The sequence below is a fragment of the Priapulus caudatus genome, unplaced genomic scaffold (assembly GCF_000485595.1).
Source record: "Priapulus caudatus unplaced genomic scaffold, Priapulus_caudatus-5.0.1 Scaffold11, whole genome shotgun sequence".
Lineage (NCBI taxonomy): Eukaryota > Metazoa > Priapulida > Priapulimorpha > Priapulimorphida > Priapulidae > Priapulus > Priapulus caudatus.
The window spans coordinates 407,333-418,921 of NW_014577072.1; the positions used below are offsets into that span (position 1 = coordinate 407,333).

The 11,589-nt window shown below is 44.4% G+C and overlaps 1 protein-coding gene across 1 annotated transcript in view; it reads left to right on the top strand.

The window, feature by feature from the left end:
- LOC106807296 (nucleoprotein TPR-like) overlaps positions 1 to 11,378 on the top strand; it is a 33,003-nt gene extending 21,625 nt beyond the window's left edge. Inside the window, exons 4-7 of the mRNA XM_014809606.1 lie at positions 10,058 to 10,278; positions 10,513 to 10,685; positions 10,824 to 11,016; positions 11,212 to 11,378. Of these exons, the coding sequence (XP_014665092.1) occupies positions 10,058 to 10,278; positions 10,513 to 10,685; positions 10,824 to 11,016; positions 11,212 to 11,378 (754 nt within the window). The remainder of the gene's footprint in view (positions 1 to 10,057; positions 10,279 to 10,512; positions 10,686 to 10,823; positions 11,017 to 11,211) is intronic.
- The last annotated feature ends 211 nt before the right edge of the window (positions 11,379 to 11,589 follow it).

Genomic DNA, 11,589 nt, shown 5'->3' on the forward strand with positions numbered 1-11,589 from the left:
GACGGATTATTTATTTATTTTTGATTTATTTATTTCGATAATGTACTAAAGCATACAATTAACATTGCATAACAGCATAAATAAACAACAAATGCATGCTAGAAAATTATCGAGGGGATGAAAACACAAAAAAGCGTGGCTACACACTTATGTCCATTGGTGGTCCAACATAACATTGTAATACCGGTACTTATACTATAAACATATAGCAAATAGCTATACCACGATCCAAAATTTCTTAGTGATACATTGTTACAAGTACAAAACATTTGAAATACAGCCGCATAAAAGAAACAATATGATAGCAAAAAAACAAAAAAACTTCAGGTCATATTAATATCACAAGTAAAAGTGTTGCTAAGGTAAGTGGTTGGCAGCTTAAAAGAAAAAAAGAAAAATAGAAGCTTTCTGAGTGATACCAATACAAACAGAGCAGACATGCAAGAAACAATATAACTGAGAAAAAAACTTCATGCATATTCTGTACAGCGATAAAACTGATACGGTAAATGCTTTAGCGGTAGAAATTGAATGTTTCCTGAGTGAATTACAGGCTACAAAGCAGTGCCCAGCAAAACACGCAAGAAAACAAATAGCACGAAAAAAACTCATCAAATTTGTACAAGTGATAGTACCTTGTAGCACAGCATTTCGACACTCGCGTTCGGTACACGCATTTATATCGACATTACAAATAACATATTTTCGTCACACACTACATTTGTATAGATATAAACGTATGAAAGAAAACGCATAGTGTTAGGCAGTATAAAATAGTATTTTGCAGTGATACAGCTACAAAGCAGTGCATTTTACATACAGGAAGGAAAACCAAAAATAGATTACAAGAAAAACTTCAGTATAGCCTGGAGTGCAAAGTGATTAAGGGTACACTTTACCATCTTTCGACACTCATGTATGTACATATCTATATATATATTGCTACATACATACACCCCAACACTCATATTTATTATGTGTAATATATTATATATAATATAATACTCTATCCAAGTATAAATACACTGATAATAACAGCTGATGAGATCATGTCACCCTATACTTTTAAATCTATTCATTATACGAGATAGATACAAATATGAAGTCACTGTCTTCCTGTCTTAACCTTTTCCATAGGGTTTTTTTAACTTGCCCTTTGAAACGTAATAATATCTGGCTGCAGATCTCATGCTGAGGTGGTAGGGGAAGTTCAAGCTTCAATGAAGTGTTTAAATGTCTTTTTTCCATTGACCCCCACTCTTGGTTTAAGATGACAGCTCCCCAGCCCTATGAAAGTAGGTATTTTCAGATGTATTTCAATGGAAATTTCTGACATTCATCCTAGAATTACGTAACATTATATCAAGAGCGGATGAATACCTAGAGTTGTACGCAACGGAAAACTGGAAAATAGTGCTATTTCACGACTACTGTTCTACTTTGCCTGCGGAGTCTAGAATAAGTTCTGATGGTATTGCAGTTAAGCCGAATTCTTTGCTTCTCTAAACAAGACAACGCTATGTCAATACGATACTCTAGGCGGAGATATCGGCCTCCTACACCTCCCCTCCCACATGCCAACGCCACCTCGATCACTTCTGCCACCAGTCCTACACGCGCGGTACCAGCATTTTGGACCGCTATCGGGTTTCCGTCACACTTGGAGCGCTTGCTAATAGATGTCATGATGCCCAATTTGTACTGTTACTACACCTTGTAACTGCAGCTGCGTTTGTAAAAACTTGACTGGAGGCCGGCTCCATCATACGGGCGTTCCGTAGCCGTGCTAGGAAAGATTAATGGAGATAAGGGCATAGGCCGAATGCCCGAATGTCACTATATTGATTAACCGAAGCACCGTCCATTCATAAATTTATCGCGGAAAAAACCGAACTACGACCGCACGCTTTCCACACCCGCGCGTGTAGTAGATGTCGCCACGACGAGGAAGTGGATTCGGACGGTGGCGGTTTGCATGTGGGAGGGAGCGATTTAGGAGCCGATATCTCCGCCTAGGAGTATTCGTATTTGACAAGCGGTTGGTCTTGTTTTAGAGAGCAAGCATTCCTGCTTATGCAATCCATGAATTGATTCTAGACTCGCAGGCAAGTAGACAATGTCCTGAACAATGTAGGTCGGTGATAATAGCACTATTTCCCGTTTTTCCGTCTGTACCTCTAGTATTACTCCGCTCTTGATTATACTGAATACGGATGCATTAGCATAACACCGCTTTGACGATTAGGGATGAGAAGAAGATTAAGTAGCTTAGTGGAATGATTACACGCGATTCTGGGTACATTAAGTAAAACTAACAGGACTATGGCAGTAAGAGTCGAACTAACCCGTTGCTTATTTACTATTCTTATGAGAAATTAGGCATAATTGTTGCTACAAATCAATACGAGCTTAATTAACATGGATGTGAATGACAAATAATTAGTGAAAACACGGCAGGAATAATAGTTACCATAGGATAAGTACAATTAGGATTAAACTTGTCCGAATAAAATACAATAACCACATCCTAGTATTTACAAGTAGAATGAAATTTGAAAACGTAAGCGCAATCTAATGCTAAAAAAAACAATAGCGTGTTTACATTCTATATACAGTGATTATCTATATAGTAATCTAACGTCGCGGCCGTGGAAGACTCGGGAAATATTTATTTGCCACTAACGCATTACTAATAAATGTGTTGATAATGTAATAATATGTGTAAATATGCATGATAAAATTGTTAAGCTAGTTATATTAGCGATAGTTACACGTGGGCCAACGGAATAGTATTGAATAACGGCGTCTGATCAATAGCATACATTTTTTATACAAATGCCCCCGGCCATACAAAATACGTATATATTGTGGCCTTGGGCCTCCATCATACACTTATTATACAATTTTATATTAGGTTGCCTTAAACGCGTATATAAATACTAATATGTGTGGCTTTGGGCCCCCATCATACGCTATTCATATTATTTACATCTATCAGGTCAGGTTAATGACGTATATGTATTTGTATTATTACGTCCTTGGATTACTATATAGGTGGCCCTATGGCTCCGTCATAAACATACGTATATATGTTGGCCTTGGCCCCATCATTTACACTATTATTACAATATATCATAGGTTGCGCTTTAGGCCACCTGTCACTACAATAAAATACTTATTGTGGCCTTGGGCTCCCATCATACACTATTCTATTATACAATTCTATATAGATGCTGCCGCCTTATAGGCCCCGTCATACAATTACTATATATGTGGCCTTGCGAGCCCCATCATCACTATTCTATGATTATACATATTCTACATAGGTGGCCTTAGCGCCCCGTCATACGAATACTATATATGTCGCCCCTTGCGGCCCCATCATACACTATTATTACAATTCCTTATAGGTGGCTTAGGCCGTCATACAAATATTAACGCCGGCAACACTATAACGTGCTACTTAATAACTTACGAAGATGGCTGCACTAAGCGCTTGTCTAGATTTTTTCCTAGTTTAATGCTATTATTATATTATGCCTGATGTAATACAATCGCATATACCAATGGGTAAATTGTTTTAGCATTACTACAATACGTAAAAAAGAAACTATTTTCGTCGGAGTAAGGGTTATTGCTCGGAGAGTGACTGACGGGGGCTGTGAGGCCACCGGCGGAGGACGGAGGTGGCCTAAGCAACGTGATGTGGCAATATCTGTCGCCTGCGCTGCCGCATTACCAAGCACAGTACACAATTCTGGCTCGTTAGTGTGTCTAAGCCATGGGCCAATTCTCACAGAGGAGCTTATTATTGTTTATAAGCATTATGCTTTTAATACCGAAGAGGAGTTATCCTAGCTAGCTTTATATGATACCATTCATTCAGTTGACATCATTTAAAGAAATAAGATGAAGACCTTACATGTTACAGTTCCGCTGCGTATACCACGCCACTAGATCAATCTGGCTACGTAGTGTGGAATAAGCGCATATGCGCCAATATCACTCCAGAGGAGTTATATTTGTCGCTCGATGAATATACATGTAAATGCGTTAGGAATACATCTCTATATCGCCTAGCATTTCCCTTAATAAACTTTTATCAGCTAGACTCTGCTTGATTAATTAGGAAGCGCCCTGGCATGTGAGTACAAAACACGCTATTTTATGCTCTCGCGTCCTTCCCCTTGTGCCTTGCCTCCTGTCCCTCGCCCAGCGGCCTCCTTTCTTCTCTCCTACGCCCCCAGGATTTTCCTGCTCCGCGCTTCATTAGTCTCTGCATATCCTCTCCCGCAGCAAAGCTATACGTTATAAAGTTTGCCTTAGGACGGCACTGCACGCTAACACGGTGCAGTTGGCATTTGCGAAATATCTCCCCGATGAAGAAATCGTATTTTGGCAAGATTTGCATTTAAATAAGTGAAGTTATCCTGAGCATAGAATTTTATATCGATAACATTCATCAGTAGACTCATTTAGAATTACTGAGAAACCTTGGATGTAAGGTCGTCCGCTGCTACGTACTTATATACCAGACAGTACACATCTGCTAGCGGGTATAGTGTTTAGCGCATGACGGCATATATCTCACGCAGAGGAGTTATTTTTGTGCTGAATTGCATTTAAAAGGCAGTAGGAGATATCTTCAGCATAGATTTTTCTAATTAAAACTTTTGATCGTTAGACCTGTGTTTATAATTAGGAGGGGGGAAGCGCTCTAGAATCGTAGGATACAAAACACTTACTTTATTGCTCGGCGTCCTTCCGCTTGCCTACACTTGTCCCTCGTTCTCAGCTCCTTCTATATTCGGACCGCCCCAAAGCTTTATCCCTGCCCGCCTTCCCTCCAGTCAGCTCCCATCCCTTCCCGCCGCAAAGCCTTATGATTATAAGTTTGCATCAGACGGCACTGCACGTAACTGAACACGGTCGCCGCGCGCACTATGCGCAATATCTCGTGAGAAATCTATTTTCGAAAAGATTATGCTATTTAAAATAAGAAGGTTATCCTAGATAGATTCTATTATGATATATTCATCAGTTGACATTTCAGTTTAGAATAAGAGGAAGACCTTAATGTAAGGTCCGCTGCGCATACAGCCTAGTACAACAATCTCGCTACGTAGCCTGTGTTAAGCGACATGTGCAATATCTGCACAGAGAGCTTATTTTGTGATATCGAATTACTCGATTTAACTGGTTAGGGGTCGTATCGCCGTGTATAGATTTCTCTAATAAACTGTTATTATCAGTGACCTGTGTTTCTTAATTGGTGGAGAGCGCCCTACACTGTAGGTACACACACCTACTTTATATGGCGCTCGCCGCCCTACCCCTCGTTCTCCCACTGTCCCTTGCTCGCCCTCCTTGCATTGTCTACCGTCCCAGCTATCTTCCCTGCCGCCTTCCTCAGTCTCCCATATTTCTCTCGCCGCAGCAGCTAATCTTATGAAGGTTTTCCACAACGGCACCTGCCCGGCCTAACACGATGCGCCGACGCAATTGCGCGAATATCTCCGCGAGCAGTACATCGTATTTTGCAGAAGATTATGCATTTTTAAAATGAAGAGAGTTATTCTACGGCATCGATTTGTGATGATCCATTCATCAGTTTACATATTTTAAAACATAGGAGGAAGACATTGCATCATGTTAGATCCCGCTGCTATACCAGCCAGTACAGCAATCTGGCCCGACGCTTAGTGTGTTAGCGCAACGCAATATACTTCACCAGAGGATTCATTTTTGTGATGAATATGGCATTTATATAATGGTTAGGGGGTATCGTCAGTATAAGATACCCTCACATAAACTTTTGATCAGCGTTAGACCTGGGTTGCTTATAATAGGAGAGCGCCCTAGCATGTAGCGGCTTACAAGAAATCTAATTTATGCTTCGGCGTCCTTCCCCTTTGCCTCTCCTGTCCCGTCGCTTGTGCTCCTTCTTCTTCTTCGCGGCCCAGCCTATCTTTTCTGCCGCCTTTCCTCAGTCTCTCATCCCTCTCTCCCTCAGCAAACTAAATTATAATTGTTTAGATGCCCTCAGACGGCGAACTGCCACGTTTAACAGGTGCGCGGCGCGCTGTGCAATATTCTCCTGAGAGAATCGTATTTGCAAAGATTACTGCATTAAATAAAGAGGATTATCCTAGCATAGATTTATATGACTAGATATTTATCAGTAGACATCATTTAGAAAGTAAGAAGCAAGGGCCGTTGCATGTAAGGTCACCTGCTGCGTTATGCAGGCGACAGATTATGCAGCATCCAATGTGTTGAGCCTCTAAGCCCCGGGGGCCTTGTACCCCGCTGGCGCATATACACCGTCCTGCAGGCTGCTGCAGCCTACTTTTCTTTGCTGGAGGCGGTATAGCTACACCAAGGCTTAGCACACACTACGATATATAGGAGCGCCCTTAGGCCCCCTTCATACACATATCAACTATATATGTGGCCCTTGTGGGCCGCCAGCATACCACTATAGTACAATACTATATTAGATGGGTCATTAGGCCACCGTCATATACAATATTTATTATGTGTCTTGGGCCGCCATCAATAAACTATTCTATTATGAGATAATAGCTAGTATAGTGTAGGCCCTTAGGCCCCGCCATACACATACTATATATGTGGCACTTGTCGGCCCATCATACATAATTCATGACCTATTATAATACTATTATAGGTGGCCTTACGGGCCGCCCTGCTTACAAATACTTATATATGGCGCCTTTGGGCCCCATCGTACACTATTCAGTATTATTTACACATTCTAATAGGTGGCTTATGGGCCCCGTCATATCAAATACTCTATATGTGGCATTGCGCGCCCCTAATACACTATTATTACAATTCCTATATAGGTAGGCCCTTAGGCCGCAGTGTCAATACAAATATAACGCCGGCCAAACACTTAGTAACGTGCTACTAATAACTTACGACCGTGCTGCAACGGGCGCGTTTGGTCTTGTCTTTTCCTGATTTATGCGTATATCTATGCCTATGGTCTAATACAATCTGCGATCTACGGGCCCTACCATAGGTAAACTTGTTATAGCTTAATAAATACTGTAAACAAAAAAGAACTATTTTCGGTCGAAGAAGGGTTATTGTCGGAGTGCAGCTGCACGGGGGCTTGGAGGCACCGACGAGGGCAGGTGGCCTTAAACCACCCACTTGGTGCTGGATAGTCTGTCGACTGCCTATGGACGTAATGCGGACTGCCAGAGTGGCGCGCCCCCTATTCTTACGGCTCTGCTTCGCCATGTCAGCAGCGTTTTAATCTGCAAGCTCAGGATATGTGCGGGGGGGGGAAAATTATGAGCGGCACGCCGCATATGTACACTATGCGATTACCATGTTTACGATTTACTGTACGATTTACCTGTACGATTTACATCATAGTGATATATTTATAGTTATTCCCGATGTCTTTGAGATTCACAGTTATGTCTTTCCTTCTTCCTACAATTTTTACTTATGTCTACACTAATGCTAAGCATGCTCTTAACCATTCTGGAGTTTCAACTGCTCTTTTGCCTTTCTTGTCCCCGCCCCCTCGGCAAAGCTCACGGTAACTGTATTTGCAAAATCGCACGCTTACTCACCTCCTGTTAATGATACAGTGATCCCCGACTTACGACAGGTCGCGGAAATACGAAATGTGCCCGGTTAAAGCGATAGTCCTCGATTAGTGTGGAACACATAACAAATTGATGAGAGGATTTCTTCTCAAAAACATGTTCGGTCTTGAAGCCGATCGTTCGAGCACCCGATGAAGCGCGGACTACATGCGAATTGCATTCCAGGAAAATCAAACCGAGACGCCTGTCCGCTAGCACCGCGTTACATGACACGGTGTGCACGCATTCGTGCGGTGCGTGTCGTGGTCCGTGTATCGTGTAATCTTGTGCTTTAGCCACCGGGCGTAGCATGAGGTATAGTGCTACTGAGAGGTAGTGCAGAGTCGCATCGGAGTTAAATGAAACATAAAATAAAACCGAACATCAATAATAACGAACGTCAATAACCCGTATAAATAATGTAATAAATAAATTTAAAACGAGGCCCCCCGTTCTAAATCATATCCCTACTACATCTTTCTTGAAAGTTCTTCTGAACACGTGATCATTCATCATTAATTGTTACTCACAATTCCCTCCCCCTCGCCCCAATTCAGGAATTGTCAGTGACGGGCCAGGAATGTTCTTGGCAGTGGCATTCGCAGGTTCCACTGATAACTATTGTATGTGTACGTATCAGTCGCCGTAAGATACGCACTTGGGCTCGCAAGCTTAGCACTTGACCTCGGCCAATCGACAAATATCTCGACATCAGGACGCCACTGTCGATAATCCGGACGCCACCGCGATCATCATGATTGATTAGATTATCGGCGCTGCGATGCGGTGCACGTCACGTGACGCCGAACGATGCCGTATTTCCGCGGGGACCGCAGCACTGTCGCTCTGTAGGACACACGAGTTCATTCGGATGACAATCGCGCACGCGGATGTCGCCACAGTGCACCGACGTATGCGGGCCCGTTGGCGAACGACCGACCTCTCGAAACATATTCCGCGTTCTCCCATTTATTTAGTCAGTTTTACGAATCGAACGCGAGCAAAAATCACCAATCAGTCCTCACTCAGAATGATCCTTCACGAACCGGATGTGCCACGCGGCGCGCGCCCGCGCGCGCAGCGGGGAGGGGGGAAGTAGAGGGGGGATGGGGGCCCGCACCGGAGCGGGGAGTCGAGAGGGAGCCTGGCGAGCTGTTCACACGCACGTATGTGCCGACGGTTTGATTCTCCGGTCATAATTATTAACGGCGAATGCTATAAATATTGACCGCGCGGTGCGGGAGGACCGATATGGACTTTTGATCGTTTAAAACTTTAGCGACGGACCCGACGCGAGCAACGGCGCACGCCCCTTCCGGTCCGCCGCCGCCCCCTAACCCCACCGCCGCGCTAGTGCCCCCGGAGCGCAGGCGCACAATACCGTCGGAATTACAGTTGCCCCCCGTATTGAACGACGTAATTCGAGCCCCGCCGTCAAACTCTGACGGCCAGAAATGATTTTTAATTTATGATGGGACTGCCTGACTGCTTTAATGGTGCTACCGTGATGTTTCATGAACTACCATCTTTGAACACGAACTTCTGATCGTGACCGGCCATTGCAGCATCTCGGCTCGAGATCGCGACAGAACTCTGCTCTCAAGAGATCGTTACAACGCCTTGAGGCAGCTGCTCGGCGCGCCACGTCTGCACAGTCCGAAAGGAGGCACGACGTTCCAATGCTATCCAGGCCGTCAGAGGCGTAGGAACGAGAGGGCATCGGGCTGGCCGAAGCTGTGATCGCAGGAACACCATGACCGAGGCCAGGAGGCGCGGAACGCGAGGAGCCGCCAGGAGGCGCTGCAACTCGGCGCTAATGTAGAGCAGCTGAACAGGCGGCTGGAGACGCGGCAGAAGCAGCAGCAGAGCAGCAAGCCGTCGGCGAGCACCAGCACCAACGATAGGACCAGGTAGGGTCATAATAAAAATACCATGTGTTTGCCCTCACCCGACCGACCCGCCAAAAAGGGACCGTTTAAAAAAAAAATTGCATTCATCTTTTTTTTTTTTTTAACAAATTGTATCATTGTACATTATATAAATCTGTAGGCAATACATTATATGTACCAAGCAAAACAAACATTCAACATAAAAGGTATCTCCACACAAGCACACCCGAGCATGTAGACACCATGCTGAATTTGTAAAAAGACCCTCGCTCTAAAAAAAAGGTGACCTACCTACCCAAACTTTTCAGCCTGGGTCGGGTGAGGGCAAACAAAGATTTTTTTTAATTGTGGCCTAACCGTCGACTCGCTTGGCACTGTTCGCTCTGTAAACTCGTCATTGTCTCGAGTCTCTTTTTTACGAGGTTTTGCGTCCTATTCGTGTTTCCTAGTGAATGTGTACATGCACGTTTGCAATGTTGGTTTCCAACTCGCCGTCTTGTCCTGATCCTTTTGGCATTTTCTCTTATGAATCGTCATTTTCAGCTCGTCCTCAGAACCTCCAACTGCTAATATAAAGCCAATCGCGACGCCAGCTGCTGCCCAAAAGCATGCCGCAGCAGTGACGTCTGTGTCATCGGGCTCCTCCAAGGCAGCCACGCCCACTGCCAGTATCCGACCAATGGCAATCAGCAGTCAGCAGACGCCTACTGCAACGGTGATGCCAACACCGTCGTCTGTTGAATTCCACGAAGAGCAGATAACTGGTAAGTACAGCTCATGCCACTCGACTGTGAAAATAATCGGTTCCCATAACTTATATATAACTCCATTAGTGTGAGATTTTACAAATACTCAAACGTAAACTTAAAATTTTATTTATTAACTTGTTGTAGGCATTGCACTTGGAGTTGCAAAAAATGCGACACATAAATAGGATTATTTTGTGTATTATCGTAGTTATGCAATACTTTGAAATGATAAACGCGTACCTTTCCTAGGTCCCCCAACTATAAGCCCAACACCTCGGCAGGCAACCGTGCAGCCTACCCAGGCTCAGGCTATTCCAGCAATTATCATCACTCCCCACGTGGAGGAGGAGGAGGTCATAGTGCAGGTTCATCCACCACCAGTCGAACACCAGGAGGTTGCGCAGCCAGCTGAAGTGCCTGTTGTATGTGGCATTGACTTAACTTTCACTGTACCATATTACAAACGATCTATAATTCATTAGCTGTGTAGCAACCTTTTCAGAATTTCTTGGTGTGTAATGATCAAATTTGTGATTTTCACATGATATTTGCATCCAAAGTTTCCACTAGAGGGTATTCCTGAGCACCATCACCACCAGCAGCAGCAACAGCAGTCACAACCACAGCAGCAGCAACAGCAGCATGACCAGCCTGCTGTGTCAGCAACAGAGCCCTCTAGAGGCCAAACTGCAGGAAAACGGCCAAGAGAGCAAGAGATAGCAGATACGACTGTGGCGACAGAAGCTGCTTCAGGTAAACCTCACACGCTGGTATTAAACGTCATCAACCCTATTATAGATAAAAACTGACCAAGCAATTAGTATTTTTACTCCCCTTTTATTTAAGGTAATGTACAAATTGTGCCGGATGAATAATTGTCATAATTTTGCAGTTGCACTCTGATTACTCACTAACACTAATGAGTTATCCATTTTTCTAATGCCACAGAGGAGGTACCAATTAAACGAGTACGGGCTGAGGTTGAAACAGAGGACAGCGCTAGCCAAGGAGCGGCTGACGAAGAGTTTACAGAGGGAGAGCTGGGAGAGGCAGAGGGAGAGCTGGGAGAGGCAGAGGGAGAGCTGGGAGAGGCAGAGGGGAACGTCGAGAACTAGACAAGAGGGAGATAGTCCGCCGGCGCGCGACTTGGAGAAGGAACTTCAATAGTTCACGCGCGAACGTGAGTCGTCCACCATGACAGCAACTATCAGCACGCTGACGCAGGGAGACTTGACCATAGCTCAGTATGGAGAAGCTCGCCGCGCCGAGCACGGACGCCGAAAATTCAAGGGTCCAGGCGAGACATCCTCAAGGTTCTGAGGTCGC